Here is a 22655-nt window from a genome sequence, read left to right as displayed (position 1 = left end):
ATATGTACCTGGGCCATCTGCAGGCCAGGCCTGTGCTCCAGGACCCTGGGCTCTCTTCCTGGCCCCTCTCTGGAGCACGCGCTCACTCTCTAGGGCCATACCTGGCGATGCTCAGGTGTTACTCCTGTGCTCTCCGCTCAGAAATCACTCCTGTTGGTGCTTGGAGAAACCATATAAGATGCCAGGGATCAAACCTGGGTCAGCCACATGCAAGGTAAACGCCCTCCCCGCTAGGCCATTACTCTGGTCCCTGGGCCTGCTGTTTTTTGAACCTGGTCTCTTTTTTTTTGCTTTTTGGGTCACACTGTTGATGCACACGGGTCACTCCTGGCTCTGCACTCAGGAATTACCCCTGGTGTGCTCAGGGGACCATATGGGATGCTGGGAATCGAACCTGGGTCGATCGCGTGCAAGGCAAACACCCTACCCGCTGTGCTATCACTCCAGCCTTGAACCTGATCTTTTTTTTTTTTTGCTTTTTGGGTCACACCCAGAGATGTTCAGGGGTTACTCCTGGCTTTGTACTCAGGAATTACTCTTGGCAGTGCTTGGGGGACCATATGGGATGCCGAGGATTGAACCCAGGTCGGCCGCGTGCAAGGCAAACGCCCTACCTGCTGTGTTATCACTCCGGCCCCCCTGAACCTGATCTTAAAGCTAAAGGCAAACATGAATGTATGTAGTGAGCCAGTGGTCTGAGATAGGTAGGTGAAAACGTCGGTATTTGTGGCTGGATCGATAGTATAGCTGATGAGACGCCAGGAGTAACTCCTGAAGCAGAGCCATGAGTAACCCCTGAGCATCGTTGGGTGTGACCCAAAACAAAACAAAACACTTTATTATTTTATTTGATTTTATTATTTGATGTTTAATATTTTATTTGAAAATAACTTAAGTCTCACAACACACACAGTCTGACAGTTACGCCTGTCAACAGAAATAAATAATATGTACTGAGGAAACGGGCCCTAAAGCAGGTGCACAATTGCCCGGGGGAGATGGCTGCCCACCTGCCATAACCAAAGAGGGCAGAGCCTTGGCAAGTGATATTCCCTTTCTGGCCTCAGTTTGCCCTGTCTATAAAATGGAAAGGCTTGCAGCTCTCCGCAGGAAAATGGAGGTGAGGGCAGAACCGAAGCATCCACAGGAAACAAGGAACCACACCTGGCTTTGAGCTCCCTGAAGGCCAGCTCTGGTTAGTGCTAAGCACCTCTGGCAAGGCAGAGCTAACTTGAGGTAAGGGTTGCAAAGGAGGGTCTGCCTCCAGACCCAGTGCTTAACCACAGCGGGCGCTTGGTGGGGCTCCTGCAGGAGGGACACAGGTGGCATTCTGGAAGACAAGGGGAGAGGGTCGTCCTGGCTCTCCAGGAAGCACAGGGCTGCGAGAAGCCCCGAAGCTCGGGCGACTTCCAGGCTCTGGTTCCTCTTGGGACCCGGAGCGGGACCAGTGCGCCCTCTGCTGGACGCAGCGCACACGGCGACCAGAGGTTCTGGGGGATACTGAAGCCCAGCCGAGACTGGCAGCCCCACCTGGCTGGTCCCAGAACCAGACTCCCACTCTTGCCAACCTCTGGCCCCTGTATCGGCCCCCAGGGTCTCGGAAATCAGGGGCAGGGCACGACTTCGAGGTCCAGGGCTGTGCTAGGTTTTGCAGGGCCACTTGACCTGATCCATGGTCTGTTCACCCATGTCATCGTGGATTGCTGGGAACCACATCGGTACCCATCAAACACAGTGGGCAGGACCAGAAGGTCCAATAGACGTGGCTTCAGTCCCTAAGTTCTCACCTCCTGTCAAAGCTGCACGCATCCTATCGCTGGCTGGGTTCCTCGTGCCTCCCCGCCAGACACAGTGCGTTGGGGCCTTCATCCGCTTCCGGACAAACTCAGCAGCGCCGGGTTGGGGTACTCGGGGTTCTCGATAACCCCGGGCCCGAACTTGAGCTCCAAGAAGCGACGGTAGTTATTGGGCGCCTGCGCCACAAAGCCAGCGAAGGCCAGGGGTACCAGGGGCTGCAGGAAGTGCTCCGGGAACTCCACGTCCTGCCGGTGGTCCAGCCACGTGTCCTTGGTCATGACCCCGTTGCGCGGGTAGAAGGGCCACAGGTCCACGTGTAGGTGGTTGCTCTCGCTGTACTGCACGCGGAAGAAGTCACCCTCCACCGCCTTCTCCCACACGAAGCCGCGCTCGTCCACCACTGAGCCCGCCTCGGCCCCACGCAGCTGCTCGCAGTTGCCCACGTCCTCCAGGTAGATGCCCAGGTCCACGTCGTAGTCCCACGGGATGATGTCGCCATGCCGGGCCGCCCCCAGCAGCGAGCCGCCCTCCAGCCAATAGCGCACGCCCGCCGCCTCCAGGACGCCCACCACGTAGCGCGCGGTCTCACGCAGGGCCCGCAGGCAGCAGGGTGGCGTCCAGCGCCCCTCGTACAGGTAGGCAGGCGTGTCCCCCACCACGGTGCCAAAGCAGCGTGGGCTCTCCTTGCTGCAGCCAAACCACTCGGACCGCCCGCCGTCCCAGGTGACGAGGCGGATGCCCAGCGCCCGCAGCAGCGCCGCCCGTCGCGAGCGTCCCTCGCGCTCCGCCTTCCAGCGCGCGTGGGCCGTGGTCAGCGGGGGTTGGCGCGCTGCGGCGAAGGACGTGTCCAGCAGCTGCACGGCCCAGCCGCGGAGTGCAGTCTGCAGGAAGAGGCCGCTGGCCAGGGGACGCGCCAGGGGCACCGAGAGGTTAAAGAGGTCACGGGTCCGCAGCAGCACCACTGCGTCCCCGTCCAGGGCGTCGCAGCGGCCGGCGGCCGGGGTGGTGCTGTAGCGCGCCGTCCACTCGCGCACGCTTACGTTCAAACCCAGGCACCGTGCTGGGTTGGTGGAGGCCACAGGTGCAGCCACCAGGCGTGCGCCCCCGGTCCGCAGCACGTCCGCCATGTGTTCCAGCTGCCCGGGGGTCTCAGCCCGCACCCCGTCGGGCACCAGAGCTACAAACTCGGTGGCCACATATGTCTCAGGGCGTGAGGCGGCGGCAGGCCGGTCCAAGGCGGGCTGCAGCAGCGCCAGGCGGACGTTGGGGACGCGGGGCAGGGCCAGCGGCGGGTAAGGCAGCGTGTCGGCGGCCACCAACACCGGCTGGGCCGGGTCCAGCTGTAGGAACGAGGCCACCAGCTCCGGCACCGCGTGGTCAAAGGCTTCGAACTCTCGCACCAGCACGGTGACGCGGGGGCCGGCTGCGGATCCATGGCGGGGCCCCCGGGCTCGTGCGCCCCGAGGCTGATGCTGCAGCCAAGAGACGTAGAAGAGAACCAGGAGGTTGAGGGTGATGGCCGCCGCCAGGGCAGCCTGGCAGCGGGTGAGCCGCATGGAGCCGATCTAGGCCCTTTGGTGGGCACCCTAGGGAGAGGGCAATGCAAAAAAGACACATGTCAGTACACCACTACCTCCACCCCCCTCCTTCAGCTGTTCCCTTCTGTCCTAACCCTTGGACATTTGGTCTCTCAGCTGATTTCCATTCCCAAGCCCAGGATGCACTGTTCCCTACCATTGCCTCCCCCAGGGAGCCTGCCCTGATCTCATCTTCCATCCCTCCTACACCCTAGAGGGCCTCAGGGCTCTTCCCGGCTGCTCTATCTTCACATTCTCAAATCCTAGGACCTCTGGTCATGGTCACTGCTTTCCTGATGGGAAACCAAACTGTTTGGGTCCAGCTTCGAAAGTAGCCTGTTTTATTTAAAAAAAAAAAAAAAAAAAGGTACTGGGTGACCAGGGGCTGGAGCGATAGCACAGCAGCAGGGCGTTTGCCTTGCACGAGGCCGATTCAGGTTCAATTCCTCCGCCCCTCCGGAGAGCCCGGCAAGCTACCGAGAGTATCTTGCCCCCATGGCAGAGCCTGGCAAAGCTGCCCATGGCGTATCTGATATGCCAAAAACAGTAACAAGTCTCACAATGGAGACATTACTGGTGCCCGCTCAAGCAAATCAATGAGCAACGGGATGACAGTGACTGGGCGACCAAACCTAAGACATACATGCAAGACACCTTACACTCAGCTACATCCCCAGGGCTACGTTGTTTTTTTTTTTTTTTCTTTTTGTAAATTCAGAATATGAGCCAGAGTGATGGTACAGCAGGTACGGTGTTTGCCTTGCATGCGGCCAACCCTGGTTCAATCCCTGGCATCCCCTATGGTCCCCAAGCACCATCAGGAGTAATTCCTGAATGTAGAGCCAGGAGAAACCCTGAGCATTCCTGGGTGTCACCCAAAGAAAAAAAAAATTCAGAATAATCCTGATGTATTTTTTTTTTTTTTTGCAGTGCAGTGCTGAGGGCAGAATGCAAGCCCTCACAAGTCCTCACTACATCCCCAGCTCAAATACTCCAATTTATTTATTTTCAATTTTTTATTAGTGAATCACCATGAGGTACAGTTACAGACTTACAAATTTTCATTGTTGTGTTTCAGTCATACAATGCTCGAGTACCCATCCCTCCACCAGTGCCCATTCTCCACCACCAATGATCCCAGTATCCCTCCCATCCCCTCCCCCCACCTCTGTGGCAGGGCATTCCCTTTTGTTCTCTCTCTCTCTCTTTGAGTGTTGTGGTTTGCAATAGAGGTATCGAGTGGCCATCACGTTTGGTTTATAGTCTACTTTCAGTGCACATCTCCCATCCCAAGCGGGTCCTTCAACCACACTTTACCTGGTGTTCCCGTGTTCCCTTCTCTATCTGAGCTGCCTTTTCCTCCATCATGTGAAGTCAGCTTCCAGGCTGTGGAGCAAACCTCCTGGCACGTAGCTCTACTATTCTTGGGTGTTAGTCACCCATTTTGTTACTTTATATCCCACAGATGAGTGCAATCTTTCTGTCTCTCTCTCTCTTTTTGACACATTTCACTTAGCATGATACTTTCCATGTTGATCCACTTATATGTCCAATTTACTTAATAAATAAATTTAAGGCTGGAGCAATAGCACAGCATGTAGGGCGTTTGCCTTGCATGCGGCCGACCTGGGTTCGATTCCCAGCATCCCACATGGTCCCCTGAGTACCACCAGGAGTAATTCCTGAGTGCATGAGCCAGAAATGACCTCTGTGTATCGCCGGGTGTGACCCAAAAAGCAATAAATAAATAAATAAATAAATAAGTTTATTTAGGGTTAGAGGTCACACCCAGTGGTGCTGAAGTATCACTCCTGGCGGGGCTTGGGAAGCCATGTGCCATGCTGGGAATCAAATTGGGGTCCCCATGCACGAGGCAAGTGCCCTCCCCGCTGTGCTACCTCTCTGGTCCTCCAATTTAAATGTTGACTTTTTACCCCAGTTTGATCCCCGGCAGCACATTTGGTTCCTTGAGCCCTGCCACAAGAGATCTCTGAGCACAGAGCCAGGAGTAAGCTTTGAGCACTGCCAGGATGGCAAAAAAGAAAAGAAAAAAGAGAATGGTGGTTGCTGGGGGGATGGGGAGCCTGAGTGGAGACAGTCAGGGAGCGTGTGCGGTGAGGGCTGTAGGTGCCACTGCCGAACTGTGTTCAGGCTGGAGAGCTCAGTGGGCTGAGCACAGGCCTAGCATCAGGAGCCCTGGGGTCCATCCCTGGCATTGCACGGTGCCCTGAGTTCCACCTGATGTGCTCCAAAGATCAACCAAGCAGTAACACACAGGGACCCCCACGCCCACCCCCAGCCCTCCCTCCAATTTATTGGCCAGCTCCTGTCTAAGCAGCTCCCAGGGGCCACTGCCACCCCCACACACACACACATGGGGGGAGGGGGTGTTTGCTACAGCATAGGAGAGGCTGTTGTGATTTAGCAACAGACACAGAACAAGATTTCCTTAGGGTGGCAGGGCGGGGGATGTTTCATCCATTTCATCCCTCCAGGAAAGGGGACACCAAAGATCCCCCCAAATATTGCCAGGAGCAACTCCCAAACACCGAGCCGGGAGTAGCCCTTGAGTACTGCTATATGGATTGATGGGTGGTCCTAGTTCCCTCCACCCCAGCACTGCCAGGTAGGAACCCTATTTGTTTATTTGAGTTTTTGTGCCACATCTGGCCATGCTCAAGGATCACTCCTGACGGGTTTTGGGGGCCATATGGGGTGCTTGGGTCGGCCACGTGCAAGGAAAACACCCTACCTGCTATAATAGTGCTCAGGCCCCATCAAGAATCATCTTGTAGGGGCTGGAGTGATAGCACAGCGGGTAGGGCGTTTGTCTTGCACGCGGCCGACCCGGGTTCAAATCCCAGCATCCCATATGGTCCCCTGAGCACCGCCAGGGGTGATTCCTGAGTGCATGAGCCAGGAGTGACCCCTGTGCATTGCTGGGTGTGACCCAAAAAGCAAAAAAAAAAAAAAAGAATCATCTTGTATTCCGACTAGGTCAGGCCTGGCTAAAAGCCTTTTCACTGGAGGCACCGAGGATTGTCTGTGTGTGTGTGTGTGTGTGTGTGTGTATGTGTGTATGTGTGTGAGTACACGTGCGTGGTGGTGTATGTGGAGTGCTGGGAACAGTATTTTGTGCATGCAAGGCAGGCAGGCACTCTACTGCTAAGCTGCTGGTGGCCATCTCAAAATGGTTTGGCTGAAGGTCAGGATGGTTTTCCCAAGGACTAATGCCATGAGGATGTCAACATCTCCAGCAGCTCCTTTGCAGATTAACTTGTTCCATTTTCTTGTTAGTATCTTTTTACCAGTGAGGAAATGGTGGTGCTGAGAGGGGGAATCCCTTGCTCCGGGTCACAGAGCTGGAAAGTGGGGAGAATTTTCTAGGCTTTTAATAAATACGTTGGGTCAGGGGCTGGAGTGAAAGTACAACAGGGAGGGTATTTGCCTTGCGTGCGGTCATCCTGGGTTCAACTCCTGGCATCCCATATGGTACCCTGAAGCTCTGCCAGGAGTGATTTCTGAGCACAGAGCCAGGAGTAAGTCCTGAGCACCGCCAGATATGGCACAAAAACAAATGTTGAGTCACACCTGATAGTGCTCAGGAATCATTTCTGGTGGGGAGCCAGGGACCCTAGAAAGTGCTGGGGATCAAACCTGCGTCAGCCGTGTGCAAGCCAAGGACCCTAACCACTATACTATCTCTCAGGCTGGGGAGAAGAGAGCACGATTTGACTCAAGAAGCTGCTATTCAGGGGCTGGAGCGATAGCACAGCAGGTAGGGCGTTTGCCTTGTACGCGGCTGACCCGGGTTCGATTCCCAGCATCCCATATATGGTCCCCTGAGCACCACCAGGAGTAATTCCTGAGTGCATAAGTCAGGAGTAACCCCTGAGCATCGCTGGTGTGACCCAAAAAGAAAAAAAAAAAAAAAAAAAAAAAAACAAGAAGCTGCTATTCAGGGAGGGCCAGAGGGAGCAATAGTATCATGACTTAGCATACCCGGCTTGCAAGCATACAGTCCTAAATTCAAATCCTTAGTGTCTCACATGTGCCAAGTGCAGCCCTGGCACCTTGCTGTCTGCGATTCCTGGTCCCACAAGCAATTTCTGCAGCCAGGTGCACAGAAGCCTCCAAAGGGGTTCCACCGCCTCATCTAAAATAACGTATGAGCACTGTGACCAGGAAGTATGACCCGGGGCAAGCAGCCAGCCGTGTTGTGCCTCAACAAAGAGATTCCCAGAGAGCACGAGTGCAAGCACCACAGCTCAAGAAGGTGCAATCCTTGATGAGCACTGGGGCCGGGCGTGTGCGCTCCATGACCTGTGTGCGGAGTGGGTGGGCTGCCCGCTGGACAGAGCCAGGAAGCTGCCCTGGCACCCTGACAGTGGTGGCAGCAACCAAGACAAAGGGAAAGGGCGGGAAGGGAACCTGGATACAAAAAACTAAACAGAAAAGCTGGTTTGAAAGCCGTGATTTAAACCCATCAGTGACAGCTTCTCTCTGGTCCTCAGAGGTGCCTTCAAATCCCAATCTGGCACAGGGGTTAATTAAGGAAGAGACGAATTGAGTGCGTGCTGTCAGTCAGACCTGCCGTGGGCCCCGGGGGAGGAAGCAGTCTGCAGACAGGCTCTCCGGAGAGCCACGCCAGACTCCAGCCAGCCGGCCGGCGATGAAGTCCGCCACAGCAAAAAGCATCAGGAAAGGAGAGGGTGGCTCAAGTGAGCCCTGTGTTGTCCCTTCGGGCCCCGCAAACCCACAAAAGTGGATCCAGGGGGCGTGGGCTTAGCTGGGTCTGAGTTCGGGTGGGGTTCAAGCTTCAGCAGGCGCACCTGCAATCACTGAAATGAGCGCTCCGTGGGTCGAAGCCCTGGCGCTTCCCTGAGTGCTGGAGACATGAAGGTACTTCTTTTTATCTTTTTGCTTTGGGGCCACACTGGTGGTGCTCTGCACCCAGGGATCACACCAGTGGGCTCAGGAGACCATACGGGGTGCCGGGGATCAAACCTCCCTGGTGGCTAGCGCTTCGGCCTCACTGAGGGATTTCTTACCTCCTAGGGAGCCGGCTGGTGGACCTCCGGGGATCTGCTTCCAGCCCAGATCAGCTGCAGGGCTAAGAAATGAGAACCAGAAAAGACCCAATCAGCCCATTTTGCATAACCCAGCACAATGGGCGCTGACCTACAAAAAGGGGGACCAGAAGGTTCGAGCGCTGTGGCTCTGAAAATCCTAGAAACTCCTACCCTGCGACCCCCCAGGCTCAGACATGTGAGAAAAGGTTGTCAGTTCACCTCAAACCGCCCCTCAGTGTCCAGAAAGGCGGGGCTGTGACAGCAGTGGTTACCATGGCAATCCTGCCTGAGACACACTCCACCCTCAGACACCAGCCTGCCCACCCCCTGCCTCGGTGGGCGGCCTCCAAGGGTCATGGCAAGGGGGTCTGGCCCCATTGCCATAGAAACCCGAGTTTGGCCTTGCCTCACTTCCCTAAGGATAGTCCAGGCCCTGTATCCATAGCAACCGTCCTTTAGCAGAGCATCTCCTCTAAAGAAAGACACCTGGCTGGCTTGTTCCCTTGCCCTCCCTGATGGGAAAGGGGGGAGATGGTAACCATGGCAATGCTGCTGGGAAGGAGAGGAGGGGGACCGAGGAAAGCGGGTTTTCCTTATGACCCCTATCCTTGGTGGTGGTGGGGTGTTGGGGAGGTGTACCCTTTCTACCTGAGGCTAGGTGAGATTGCCATGGTAACCAGTGAGAGGCCAGGGCAGAAGGACCACCGGGGACTTGGGTTACCTTAGCAACCTCTTCCTGGTGCAGGGACCAAAGGTTTAGGGGTTCCATCAACCACAAAGGGGTGAGGGGAGTCTAGGGTAAGGTTACTATGACAACCGAGCGGGTACACCAGGAATCAAAGAGGCCAGCCCACCCCACTCTCCCCCCACGTCTCTTCGGAGGTCGCCCTTTCTTTCCAAGAGTGACAGGAATCACCCAGCGGAGGGTCAGGAGCTTCCTGTGGGACGGCGGCACGGGTGGAGCAGGAGCGCAGGTCCTCCCGAAGGCCCCGCCGCGCCCAGCCTGGGTCTGGAGTGCCCGGTGGGGGGCGCACCCCCCATCCCAGCCCGCGCCTGGGTAGCCCCCCGGTGGGCGGGGCGCGTGCCCCGCCCCGCCCCCGCCCAGCAGGCTCCGCCCCGCCCCGCCGGGCGCGCGCGCCGGGGGGGGGGGGCGGGCAGCGCGGCCGCGCAGGCGCGCGAGGCTCAGCGGCGCGCGGGCCGGCCCGGGCCTCCATGATGGAGGAGCGAGCGGCCGCCGCGGTCGCCGCCGCCGCCGCCTCCTGCCGCCCGCTCGGCCCCGCCGCGGGTCCCGGCCCCACGGGGGCGGCTCCCCTCGCCGCGCCGGCCCCCGGCCCCGGCCCCGGCCCTGGCCCCGGCCCCGGCCCCGGCCCGGCCGTCAAAAGCGGCGGCGGCGGCGGCGGCGGTGGCAGCAGCCCCGGGCCCCCGGCGGGGCCCGAGCCCCTGAGCCTGCCCGGGATCCTCCACTTTATCCAGCACGAGTGGGCGCGCTTCGAGTCCGAGAAGGCCCGCTGGGAGGCCGAGCGCGCCGAGCTGCAGGTGAGCGGCGCCCCGGGACCCCCGGCCCCCCGCCCGGCCCGGCCCGGCCTCACCCGCCGCCGCCGCCGCCGCCATCTTGGAGCAATGGCCGCCGGGACGGCCGCGGGGGGCGGGAGCCGGGGCCGGGAGCACTGGGGCGGGAGCACCGGGACGGGCGCACCGGGACGGGAGCCCCGCGGGCGGCGCAGGGGAGCGTGGGAGGGAGCCTCGGCTGCAGGGCTGCGGAGGGATCCCGCCCCCGCCCTCGGCCAGGTGCGGGCGGGAGGAGGGGGTGTGGGGGGCTCGCCGGGACGTGAATTCGGGCCCCGCCCGGGGTTCCCGCCTGCGCTCGGGACCGGGGCTGTGTGTTTCGCGCCGTCTGAGCCTGGCGCAGGGCAGCGAGAGGGATGAGGATGACAGGGGCCCGGGGGGCTTCCCGCTGACAGGGAAACTCGGGAGAAGCCGCGGCTGCCGAGTGCAGGGGGCGTCGCCGGGGTGTGTGTCTGGGTGGAAGCTGCACGGGGGGCCAGCCAGGCTCCCAGCCCGTGGAGGAGGGGCTGGAGAAAGGAAACTCCAGTTTGTGGGGGGGTGGGGTGAGGGGGGACACGCTTCGCATTGGGCGAGGCCCGGGACTGAGGTGCGTGCAGGGTGTCAGGTGGGCGATGCCTGAGCTGGACAGCTCGGGGGCGGGGCGGGGGGTGGTGTTGGGTTTGGACATGAGGGAACCCAGGAGAGGGAGAGGGAGAAGGGCGTTGGGGGGCATTGGCAGAAGGGGGAGGATGTATGAGCAGGCATTTCAGGGGGACCCTGGGGGCGCACTCTTTTGGGCGGGGGACCCCACGGTGTGGAGTGGCTGGGGAGAGGGATGTGCCGTGAGGTGCTGTTGGGGAGAACCCAGAACTTGAGGAGCGGGCCTGGGGAGTGTGGGCGTCAGTGCCGTGGGGAGGGGAGGCCCAGGACCAGAGGGGTGCCCTGCGTCTCTCCTTCTGGCTTGGGGGAGCGGCTGGCTGAGGCGGGACCTGAGTGAAGAGCCGGCAGGAAATTGGTTTCTGGGATGAATGACGAGAGCAACCCTCCCTCCCATTCTCTCACACCCGCGCAGTACTGGGGGGTTGGGGTGGGAGCCCTTATGTAAGTGCCCCTTCCCAGCCTGCCATCAGCTCCTGCACGCCGGACCTTTGTCCTTGTCCATGGGGAAGGTAGTGCCGTTTATTGAACAGTTATTACATGCTGGAGCGCTAAGGTAGCACCCAGTGGGGCCCGCTTGCCTTTAATCCTGGCCACGTTCTGGGAAGGGGAACTGCCCCCTGCCACCCCTTCTTGGATAACTAGAGAGACAAGTGGAGAACTCCAGTGATCACTGGTAGGGTTTAGGGGTTGGGGCTTGGTGGTTGGTGCGGGTGCTGTGGGCAGCTTGTCCCCCACGGCATGCCCCTCTGCTGGCACAGATGATCCCAGGAAGCAGCAGCCTCAGCTCATCTAGGTTGTCACACCAGATCAGGCAGTCGAGTTCATTATTGTTATTATTATTAATAACAATTAATTACTGGTTTTGGGATTAGTCCTGGTTCTGTGTTACTCCAGGATCACTCCTCATAGGGCTCGGGGAACCCTCTGGGATGCCGGGAATTGAACCCAGGTCGGTCACGTGCAAGGCAAATGCCTTCCCTACAGCTCTCTCCAGCCCCAATAGTAAAAAAAAGAATTACTATTCTTTTTTTTTTTGTGGGGGGGGTCATACTCGGTGATGCACAGGGGTTACTCCTGGCTCATGCACTCAGGAATTACTCCTAGCGGTGCTCTGGGGACCATATGGAATGCCTGAAATCAAATCGAACCCGGGTTGGCCACATGCAAGGCAAACAACTATTCTTTTTATAGTGCCAGGAATCAAGCCCAGGGCCTTAAGCGCGTGAAGCAAGTGCCTTCTGGCCGAGCCCCTTTCCTGCCTGGAGCACGTCCGGCCACCTGGGTTTGGCCCTGCCCTCTCCCCAGCCATCACATAGCCTTCCCTGAGAGGCTGCATCAGGTCCCATCTGTGCTGCTTCCCTCACCATGGGCCCCCCTCTTACCCCGAGCACCTACACATCCACACACCCCTCTCTGCGCTTAGCCTGTTCAGGTTCCAGGCACATAACCGGGGTGTGGCTGTTCCTGGGGAGAATTTCCAGTTCCCAGGTAGCAGGTCAGGGATCCCCAAAGTATGCGGGAGTGAGGAGGGAATGATGTCCCTTGAGGCCCCTTGTTGTCCTGTTATCCCCCCCTCCAAATACACCCAGACCCCTCGCCAGCATTTCGTGTCCTCAGCCCATGGCATGTATCTGGCCACGCCCCCCGCAGCAGCCCCAGGCACTTTAGCTGCCGTTGGGAAGGCGCCTTCATGGAAGGTAGCACTGCTGGGGAACGTGAGGTTGGGGGGACCGTCAGGGAGGCGCCTCCTGTCCTGTGTGAGTGGGGAGCTAAGGAGAGGCTGATGATGGTTTTTCATTTGTTTTTTGAGGCCACACCCAGTGATGTTCAGGGGTTACTCCTACACTCAGGAATCACGCCTTGTGGTCATTGGGGACTATATGGGATGCCAGGGATTGAACGTGTGTTGGCCACATGTAAGGCAAGTGCCCTGCCTGCAAGTGCCCTGCCTGCTGTACTGTCTTCTGTACTACTTGCTGTACCCCTAGGAGAGGCTGATGGGAGGATTAGCTGCCCAAGGGGCCCCCACTTTATCTTCCTCACCCTGGCACCTCCTTTCCCAGAACATTGCCCAAATTTCCCAAGTTTGTCGTTCATGAGATGCGATATGACCTGTGAGCTCTGCTGGTCCCCACCCCGGGCCGGGCTGTTCTGGTGAACCCTCAGTCCCCCTGGCTTTGGGGACCCTGCCAGGAGGCAGCCAGGATTGGAGTGGAGTGGAATAAGCAGGCTGGAGCCAGTTTGGGGAGCGCCCCAGAAGTGGACCCTGTGGTGGCAGAAATTCCCTGGCAAGAGAGGAGGCCCCGAAGATCTTGCATAGACAGTGGGGTCCAGGGGGACCTCCCTGGGGCCCAGAAGAGCCTGGGGGGGTTGGTCAGGGTCCTGCCTGGCACATTCCTGACAGAGGAGTGGCAGGGAGTGGTGGGGAGGGCAGCGACTACAAAAGAGGGCCTAGCTGTCCCCTCCCTGCTTCCAGCCTCACCGGGGTATCAGGGAGCATTCCTGGCAGGTGGCATGGAATTTGGGGGGGGGGGCACCAGATGGACCCGCTTGCGGAACCCGAGGGGAGGCCATAGCCGCTCCCCACAGTGCATGTTTGGGGGTGTGTGACTCTGCCCAGCCCAGGCAGTGGTGTCTGGTGGGGACATTTGTGAGGGGCTGGAGGCGCCTCCACTTCCCCTTTCAGCAGGGTCCACAGACAGCCGAGCCCTGAGTGGCTGCTTCTCTGTTCCTCCTGAGGAGCACCAGGAGAGGGGACAGTGGCGCACAGAGGGCTGGAGAGTCTGTCACCATCAGGAGCAGGGAGGTCCGGGTGGTGACAGGAGCCCACAGATCCGGAGGCTCACTCAGATGTGATCGGTGTTGTGCAGCTGCCGCTGCTGATCTTTCTGGGGCTCCAGGACTTGCTCTGCCATCAGCTCTGTCCCCCAATGTTGAGGCTGGGGTGCTGGATGACACATGGCTGGTGACGACGCCTCTCCTAAGCTCTGGGCGCAGGAGGAGGGTGTGCTGCTGCCCGCGGCCTCCACCTCTGGCAGCCAGTATCCCTCCCCTGCAGGCCTAGCCCAGGACCCCTGGGTCCTGTCACCTCGATCACTGAACTCTGGTTTCTTGGGTGACTGAGAGGAGATGCAGAGGAGACTCAGACTCCAGAGGTGTCGTTCTCCCGCCAGCCTGCAGCTGTGGGGTCCAACCCGGGGCCTTGCGCTTGGGCGGCTTGTGTGAGCAGTGATGACAGGCCTGACCCTTCTTGGAGGCGGGTCTCTTTCGGGCTGGCTCTTGTGGGCCGCAGCCCTGAGCCCTGTGCACCTGAGTGATTGATTATTCAGGGTGCTTCCTCCTGCGGCCAGTGAGCCAGGGAGAAGTGTAAAGGTTCCCCCAGACCTGCTGGCTGGAAGAGGATGTCACGCCTGAGGTGGGGTCGGGAATTTCCTGTCCCTAACCTCTGACCCATCTAGGCCCTCCCAGGTGTGCTGGGTTTTCTGATGGCCCGTGGGGCAGGGCAGAGAGGGCAGTGGGGTCGGCCTCGAGCTTCACCCTGGCTGAGCGCAGTTGGACACTGGTTCTGGGAAGACATGGGGGTCCCTGCAGCCACAGACCGCTCTCCAACAATAGTTCAGGGCGGCCTACTCCTGTGGGTGGCACACATGGTAGCAGGGGCCCTGGGCTTGTCGAGGTGTTCCCGGGCTGCAAGGTCCCTGCTGTGGGGGTCGGGGCAAGGCGCTGCATGGAGCCACCTGCCGGCCGCCCACTGTGTCCCAGAGTGCCAGAAGTTGCTTCCCACGCGCAGCTTTCCAGAGACACGTGCTCAGAGCAGAGCGCCCACACCTGCTTGCCGCCCCCTGCCCGCCATCGGGGGCTGCATGCCATGCTGGGTGAGGGGACCCTGTGGGCCTGATGCTGTCTGCTGTGCCTCCTCCACAGGCTCAGGTCGCCTTCCTGCAGGGGGAGAGGAAGGGGCAGGAGAACCTGAAGACAGACCTGGTGCGGCGGATCAAGATGCTGGAGTATGCGCTGAAACAGGAGAGGTGGGCACCAGGCGCAGTGGGGTGGGGTCGGCAGTGTCCCCAAGCTGACCCAGTACCCTCCCTCGGGGTGGTCTTCTGTTGGGGGCAGCTGAGCTGCAGTGGAGGGGGAGGCCCCAGTGTCGGGGCCTGGGGTGACTGCTGTCTGACCCACCCAGCTCTGCCTCCATCACACTTGCTCTTTCAGGGCCAAATACCACAAACTGAAGTTTGGGACTGACCTGAACCAGGGGGAGAAGAAGCCGGAGCTCTCGGAGCCAGGTGTCCCCTCAGTCCTGGACAGACGGGATGGGGGCGGGGGCGGGGGCGGTGAGGATACTCCTGAGACAAGTCCCTGGGTAGGAGGTGGGGCGTGCAGGGTGGTGCGGGCTGGGGCTGCCAAGGTGGGGCAGGGGCGGGGGGGGCGGGGGGGCGCCGCTACGGGCCTGGTTTACAGCCACGCTGCCCTTGGGAGCTCTGCTGCCCGGGAGGGGAGGCGGGCTGGGACCTGCCCCAGTCTGAGGACAGGTCACTGCACACCTGAGCAGTGGGCAGCAAGGAGGCCAATGGGTTCAGAAGCCTCCCAGGAAGGGACTGCGCCTGCCTGCCTGGGACAGGGCGGGGGAGCCGAGAGCTGACACCCGTCTCTGTCCTGCAGTCTCCAATGGCCCTGTGGAGTCCGTCACTCTGGAAAACAGCCCGCTGGTGTGGAAGGAGGGGCGGCAGCTCCTGCGACAGTGAGTGGGGACCTGCAGGGCCGGAGGGCAGCTACACGGATGGGGACACACACACACACACACACACACACGCACACGCACACACACACGGCAAGTGGTTGGTTCCCCCAAGACTCGGTGTGTGGGGGGCCTCTTGCCAAGATTAGGTCTCAGGGCAATACTGTTGCCCAGGGCCGTGCCCACTGCCTGTACAGCTGAGTCAGGCTGTCACGGGGACCTCAGCCCTACCTGGGCTTTCTTGTGCACACCCCCCTCAGAAATGCGAGTGCCTCCTACGGTGTGAGCCAGTGACCCTGGTCTATGTGCCCACCACCCTTGGGGTGTGCTGCCGCAGTTTCCCCAGATAGACAAGCAGATGCAGAAGGCAAGGAGGGGGGCTGTCAAGGTCACACCAGACCCCGGCTGCCTCTAAGCAGGCTTTGTGGTTGTCTGCTGGGATGCAGACACTGGGCACTGGGCTGGGGCAGCTGTGCAGACCCAGGAAGCCCTGAGGGAGTGGGCCCCCTCCCTGGACTTTTGAAGCCACCTTGTGTGGTGTCAGCTTGAGGGTGTGTTCCCAGCTGACTGAGCCTTGCACCTGCAGGGGTAGTAGGGGTGGGCAGGAGTGCACGTGGGCAGCCCACCCTGGCTCCATTCCAGCATCCCCCATGCTGCCCCGAGAACCAGGAGTCACCTTGAGCATCACAGGGTGTGGCCCAGAGAAAAAAGAAGCAACAGGGGCCTAGAAGGTGTTTCAAGAATTTGCAGGGCTCGAACCCAGGGCTGTGCACGTGCAGGTCAGGACTTTTCTGCTGACTGGGGGCGCTCCTTGGCTTCGAGGTCTGGGAGCAGGTGTACTGCCTGCTCTGAGGTGGCTCTCCACACCCCAGCGCTGCCTGAGCAGAGGCGGCGCACGCTGTTCTGGAGCCCTGTCAGTGGTTTCTGCTCCTGGCTTGAAGGTGGGGTGTCCTTACTGACTTGGGGTTCTGTCTTGGGCCACACCTGGTGGTGGTCAGGGCTTGCCCTGGGCTCAGTGCCTCAGTCCTGGGTAATGCTCCCCAGACAGCCGGGTGAGTTCCCAGACTCACTCTGTGCCTGAACAAGCATTTGAGGGGACAGGCGGACAGGACAGGGTCACGGTGCTCGCCCTGCCTCAGCCAGCCACGGCTCAATCCCCAGCACCACATAGGATCCCCCAAGCACTGCCAGGAGTGATCCCTGAATGCCCCCAGCATGCCCCAAAATCAGTAGAAAACAAGCACTGTAAGTGGGCATACTTCATTTTCCTGGAGCCAGGCCACGAGGGTGGCCTTGTGCCTCAGTTTCTTCCCCTCCACCAGCTGCTTGGCCCCTGCAAGGGAAGTATAGGGAAAAAAAGCGGGGGGAAGTCTGGAAACAGATGGTTTGGGATATGCGTGTCCAAAGCATTGGTCACGCTGCTCTGGCAAGACTGCCACAGCCCCGCTGACACTCGCTCTGCCCACAGGTACCTAGAGGAGGTGGGCTACGCTGACACCATCCTGGACATGCGCTGCAAGCGAGTACGCTCCCTGCTGGGCCGCACCCCAGAGCTCACTGAAGGGGGCCCCCGAGCCACACCTGACCCTGGGGGGCTGAGTGGCGGGGAGTCCCTGCTGGTGAAACAGATCGAGGAGCAGATCAAGAGGTGAGGCGTGGCAAGCTCTGGTGAGCAGGCACAGGGCTCAGTGCTGGGACGTGTCCTGGGGGGTGGGGGGGGGACGTGGAGGGCAAGGGCCAGAGGATGCTCGGGGCCACTCTGAGTTGGGCTGGCTGTGGCGTGGGCAGGCCCAGTGGGGGCCTCAAGGCAGGACTGACGCCCCCTCCCTGTCGGGGCAGGAACGCGGCGGGCAAGGACGGCAGGGAGCGCAGGGCCGGCTCAGTGCTGGAGCAGGTCCCCTTCCTGCAGAGCTGCGAGGACGAGGACAGCGACGAGGATGATGAGCTGGACAGTGGACAGCACAAGAAACAGCGCGTGAAGGTGCGCAGGGTGCCCGGGCTGCGGCGTCACGTTTCTGGTCCGCCCTACCCCTTGGATCATTTCTGGTGACCTAGGTTCTGCACCCCAAGGGGTTTCCAGCACCCCATAAATATTGACAGTTGGGGTGCATGCGGCCAAACTGAGATGCCAGCCTGTTGCACAGAGTACTGATGGTCTGTCCCCCACTGGTGTCGGGCCCCAATCCCTGGGGCAGTGCCCATCGGGTGACTTCCTGTGCCCCCCCCCCCCACACACACACACTTGGTCGTCATCCCTGTGCATTCTGCCTGGCCTACTCCTGCACTCAGACACACACCCCCACCCTCGGACACCCCCCCCCCACCCCGCTTCCTTCCTCCCAACCCCCTGGCTGGACAGAAGCTGTGGGTGGAGGAAGCGGAAACCCCCTAGCTGAGACCAACTCCCCTGCCCAGGAAGGCGCAGTCCCAGGAGCCTCCAGCAGGGGTAGCACCCCAGGCTCCGCCTTGGGAAGGGGCTGGTGGGGCCCTGGGGAGTCTCTCCTGAGCCTGGCAAGTGCCCCCTGACCTGGTGGGTTTCCTCTACACGGCAGCTGCCGTCTAAGGCCTTGGTGCCCGAGATGGAGGATGAGGATGAGGAGGACGACTCGGAGGACGCCATCAATGAATTTGACTTCCTGGGCTCCGGAGAGGATGGAGAGGGCCCGGCCGACCCGCGGCGCTGTACAGGGGACGGCAGCCACCATGAGCTGGGTGAGAGTGGGTGCTTGCAGCCACTCACAGCCACACAGCCATCTGCGGCTGCTTCCTGCCCCAGGTCCCCACCGGACGGACACACTTCCTGAGCTGAGTGGCCTGCGCTGCACAGCCAACCCCTTGCCCTGGAAAATCCCGGGGGATGCACAGGGGCCCCCTCTTCCTGCAGCAGGGCCTCCAGGCTTGCAGAGACTGCTGTCTGTGCGGGCCTGGGAGGGTCAGGGAGAGCTCCAGCGAGGGCAGGGCAAGGGCGCCTTCCTCCGCAGGGCAAGGGCGCCTTCCTCCGCCCAAGTCGCTGAGCTGTGAGGGCCAGGGTCACATGGGCAGCTGAGCCCGAATCCCTGGGAGAGTGCCTGGCTCCCTCCCCACCCAGGGGTTGCGCTGCCTCCCACTCCCACCCCCTTCCCGTGGCTTTGCTGCAGCAGCTCACTCCAGCCTGGGCCTTGCCCCTGCAGAAAGCCGGCGGGTCAAACTCCAGGGGATTCTGGCCGACCTGCGGGATGTGGATGGACTGCCCCCCAAAGTGACGGGCCCGCCCCCCGGCACGCCCCAACCCCGGCCGCACGAAGGTATGAGGCTCCCCTAACCCTAGGCCCTGTCCCCAAGGGTCAGCGGAGGGGAGGTCAGTGAGACACTCGGCCTATGGCCTCCCTGTCCTGTCTGTCAGTCTCTGCCTCCCTCTCTTTGTCTGGCCTGCCCTGTCCGTCCGTCTCCCTGTCTCTTTCCAGCCGAGATTCTTGATCTTGTCCTCTCCGGCCCCCTTTCTCCCTCCCTCCTCCTCTCCCCCCCTGTCTACCCCCCTCCGCCCTCCCTCCCCCCACCAGGGTGCTTTGGCTTCTCCCCAGACGTCTTCATCATGGACACTATCGGGGGCGGGGAGGTGAGCCTGGGGGACTTGGCGGATCTCACCGTCAGCAACGACAACGACCTCAGCTGTGATGTAAGTGCACAAGGGTGGGCTGAGCTGTGAGCCAGCGGGCGCAGCCCCTTCTGGAGGCCTGTGGGTCTCTTTGAGGGGCCCAGACTCACTGACTCCTATCAGTGGCGTTGGGCTCATTCTGGGTCCCTCTGAGCCGAGGCACAAGTCACCAGGGGGCGCCCTTCCCCGCCCCTCTGCCCTGGGCCACTCTTCAGGCCACCGCACCGTGCTGGCCCCTACATGCAAAACTTCAGCGCTGCCCCTGTGTCCCCCAGAACCTCACATAGCTCCTGGCACGGGCCTGGGAGGAAGCACAGGGGAGAGGTCCAGGTCAGGGGTCCCTTGGGCCTGGTGGGGACGGCACAGACACCCCCCCCTCAGGCAGCACGTCCCCCACCCACAGCTGTCCGACAGCAAAGACGCCTTTAAGAAGACCTGGAACCCCAAGTTCACGCTGCGCTCACACTACGATGGCATCCGCGCACTGGCCTTCCACCACAGCCAGTCAGCGCTGCTTACGGCCTCCGAGGACGGCACACTCAAGCTCTGGAACCTGCAGAAGGCGGCCGCTGCCAAGAAGTGAGGGGTCCAGGGCCTGGTGGGGGGAGGGGGGCAGCAGGGGAGGGCAGGGCTGATTGTCTGTCCCTCTCCCCCAGGAATGCCGCGCTGGACGTGGAGCCCATCCATGCCTTCCGGGCCCACAGGTACGGGACTGACGCTCTGGGGACTTATGACCCGTGGTTCTTGGGGCCCCTGCACCCTTTGCCCCTCCTGTTGGGAGGAAGAGATGCTGGAACCACCCTGTGTCCACAGGGGCCCGGTGCTGGCCGTGACCATGGGCAGCGGCAGTGAGTGCTGTTACAGCGGAGGTGCTGACGCCTGCATCCGCAGCTGGAAGATTCCAGACCTCAACATGGATCCCTACGATGGCTATGGTGAGCAGCGGGCGCTCGGGCGTGCTGTGTCAGTGGCTCCTGCCTTTGCAGCCTGCCCTGCTGAGACTCGGGAGTTGCTCGGGAAGTAGGAGACCAGGGGATTTCCTGGGCTGGAATCTGAGGAGTCCGACTCTGACGCCTAGTCCCCCTCAGACCCCAGTGTGCTGAGCCATGTCCTGGAGGGCCATGGGGACGCTGTGTGGGGTCTGGCATTCAGTGGCGCCTCCCAGCGCCTGGCATCCTGCTCCGCCGACGGCACCGTCCGCATCTGGGACCCCAGTGGGAACAGCCCCTCCTGCCTCTGCACCTTCCCCGCAGCCAGTGGTGAGTGCAGGGCCACAGCCGGGGCAGGGGACTCTGTGGCCCCGATCCCCAGCGCCCAACTTCAGCCGCCCCTTTCTCCCACCCACAGACCACGGCACCCCCACCTCAGTGGCCTTCGCCAGCACCCAGCCTGCCCATGTCGTGGCGTCTTTCCGCTCGGGCGATGCCGTGCTCTATGACCTGGAGTCAGCCAGTGCCCTGCTCACGCTCGAGTCCCGTGGCAGCAGTGGTGAGTGTGGGCATGCCGGACCCCAGACCCCCACCCCATCATCTGCGTTCCCTTTGACCTGTGCCCCCTGCCCCCCAGGCCCGATGCAGATCAATCAAGTGGTAAGTCACCCCAGCGAGCCCCTCACCATCACCGCCCATGATGACAGAGGCATCCGCTTCCTGGACAACCGGACCGGTGAGCCCCCTGTCCCCCCCCACCCTGCCCCTGCTGTCCTCTGCTTGGCTGGGACTGATTCCCCCCACCGCCACCCGCAGGGAAAGCTGTCCACTCCATGGTGGCCCACCTGGATGCTGTCAGCTGCCTGGCCGTGGACCCCAATGGCGTGTTCCTGCTGTCGGGGAGTAAGTGGGCTGCTGGGCATTTCAGGGGTGGGTAGCCGGGCAGTGAGCCACCGTTTCCTGGCACCCGGGCAGTGAGCCACCATTTCCTGGCACCCATCCCCTTCCTCCCGCCAGCTTTCCCCCTCTCAGGCCCCGGGGCTCAGAAGCCACCATGGTGGTCTCCCCTTGAACCTGGCCACCTTGGGATACAGGTCAGAGCATCTGACCCAATGCTTGCCAGTGTCCACAGGGCAGGCTGGACGCGCCCGGGGCCAGCACAAGGGACAGATGCCCCCCAGGCAGCCAGACTCGACCCTGCAGTGCTCAGGGTTCTGGCTGGGGCAGGAGAGGGCCTGGGCAGCAGTGGAGCACAGAGTGACCCCTGCCTCCCACAGGCCACGACTGCTCCCTGCGCCTATGGAGTCTGGACAACAAGACGTGTGTGCAGGAGATCACAGCACACCGCAAGAAGCATGAGGAAGCCATCCACGCTGTGGCCTGCCACCCCAGCAAGGCCCTCATCGCCAGCGCGGGCGCCGATGCCCTGGCCAAGGTCTTCATCTGATGACTGCCCGGCCCTGCCCTGGCCGCCAGGCAGGCTGCTGGCCGGGGAGCAGGGCCGGGCCAGGGGCCTGAGGTGAGAGCACAACCCCCTCCTGTTCCCGCACTTCCAGAGTGTGGCATCGGGCCCTGTGCCGCCTGCACGCAGGCAGTGGTGCAGTCTCCCTGCCCTTCTGTCTCCGCAGGTGACTCCCAGCTTCCGTGTGCCAGCCTGGGCCTGGAGGTGCTAAGGGCCAATCCCCCAGGTCTGCCCTTCTCCAGCAAGAATCCTGGGAGTTTCCTGTCTGTGCTACCCTGACTCCCGGGCTCTGAGCTGCCTTCCCGGGGCAGCACAGCCAAGGCTGGGCGTCCTTGGGAATCTATCAGCTTTTCCAAGACGCCAGAAGGTGCCAGTTTCTCTTTGAACCCCAACTCTCCTCCACGCTCTCGGACCTGGGTGGGAGCTGTGCTGGGCAGAGCCCCAGATGCCTGCTTGGGACCCAGTGGGGAGCCACGGAGCCAGCCGGGTGTAAGGTGGGCTCGTCGCTGGGCATCCCTCCGCCCCTCCACGCAGCTTTCTTGACACTACCCGGTGCCTCCGGGCCAGCAGCTGCCGGGGGAGCGGCCAATGCTCAGGGGGGCACCACCCCAGTTCCCCCAGGGCATAGAGGGTGGAGTGGGGTCCCAGGCCCCTGCCTCCCTGTATATCTGTATAAATAAACGGGATTTTAATGGAGCCCCCTCCCCCATGTTATCACTGTGTGATAGTCCGTCCTTTCCTGGCCTCCACTCTGCCTCTATTTATTTCATTCTTTCGGGGTTCCGCCTTGTGCCCTTGGGCCCCCTTCCTGGTTCCTGTTTATAAGCCCCAGCCCCTGGATTGTACGTGAAACTTGTCTCAATAAACCCTTTGGAGTAAGATGGTGGCCAGCCGTGCTGATTGGGGGGGCCCATGAAGAGGGGGTGGTGTGGTCCCAGTTTTGCCTGTAGAGGGTGGGCATTTGAGGGGCTGGTTCTATGGGAGGTATCGGGCCCTCATGCTGGCAGGGTGTGGATGGAAGGGCGGAAGTGGGGGTACAGGACCGAATCTCCAGTGCCCTTCCTCCCTGGCCCTAAGATCCCCAGGGACCGCCCCCACGCTCAGGGCTGTGAAGTGGTCTGGCCTTGGCCCGTCACCGCCAAGGGCTGGAGTCTGCTTTTCAAGTCCTCAGGCCCTCAGAAGTGGTGTCACCTATATATCCCAGGGGCTGTCCTGTTCTGCCCCACACCTCCCCCGACTCC

At 61.1% G+C, this 22655-nt stretch overlaps 2 protein-coding genes across 4 annotated transcripts; one reads left to right on the top strand and one right to left on the bottom strand.

Annotated features, from left to right (window-relative positions):
- Positions 1-835: 835 nt before the first annotated feature.
- On the bottom strand, positions 836-10114 carry FKRP (fukutin related protein). 2 transcript variants are annotated; one of them, XM_055145247.1, is made up of 3 exons: positions 10036-10114; positions 8426-8487; positions 836-3383 (listed from the first exon to the last, which is right to left on the bottom strand). In XM_055145247.1, exon 3 carries the CDS (start codon positions 3351-3353, stop codon positions 1866-1868), a length of 1488 nt encoding a protein of 495 aa, XP_055001222.1. In that variant the 5' UTR covers positions 3354-3383; positions 8426-8487; positions 10036-10114; the 3' UTR covers positions 836-1865. The 2 variants fall into 2 exon arrangements, with proteins under 2 accessions (XP_055001222.1, XP_004607769.1); XM_004607712.2 differs by lacking the exon at positions 10036-10114 and having other exon boundaries at positions 8426-9294.
- On the top strand, positions 9644-22293 carry STRN4 (striatin 4). Of its 2 annotated transcripts, none has more exons than XM_055145246.1 (18): positions 9644-9982; positions 14576-14679; positions 14864-14937; positions 15314-15392; positions 16858-17037; positions 17229-17370; positions 17942-18101; positions 18560-18673; positions 18950-19044; positions 19427-19602; positions 19680-19727; positions 19837-19958; positions 20112-20282; positions 20371-20511; positions 20590-20688; positions 20769-20855; positions 21230-21471; positions 21581-22293. In XM_055145246.1, the coding sequence occupies exons 1-17, from the start codon at positions 9659-9661 to the stop codon at positions 21397-21399; spliced, it is 2286 nt and encodes a 761-aa protein (XP_055001221.1). In that variant the 5' UTR covers positions 9644-9658; the 3' UTR covers positions 21400-21471; positions 21581-22293. The 2 variants fall into 2 exon arrangements, with proteins under 2 accessions (XP_055001221.1, XP_055001220.1); XM_055145245.1 differs by having other exon boundaries at positions 18929-19044.
- The last annotated feature ends 362 nt before the right edge of the window (positions 22294-22655 follow it).

The sequence above is a fragment of the Sorex araneus genome, chromosome 8 (assembly GCF_027595985.1).
Source record: "Sorex araneus isolate mSorAra2 chromosome 8, mSorAra2.pri, whole genome shotgun sequence".
NCBI classification, from domain to species: Eukaryota; Metazoa; Chordata; class Mammalia; order Eulipotyphla; family Soricidae; genus Sorex; species Sorex araneus.
Note: the sequence above shows the minus strand (reverse complement) of the source record. Positions and strands in the feature narration are given on the sequence as shown.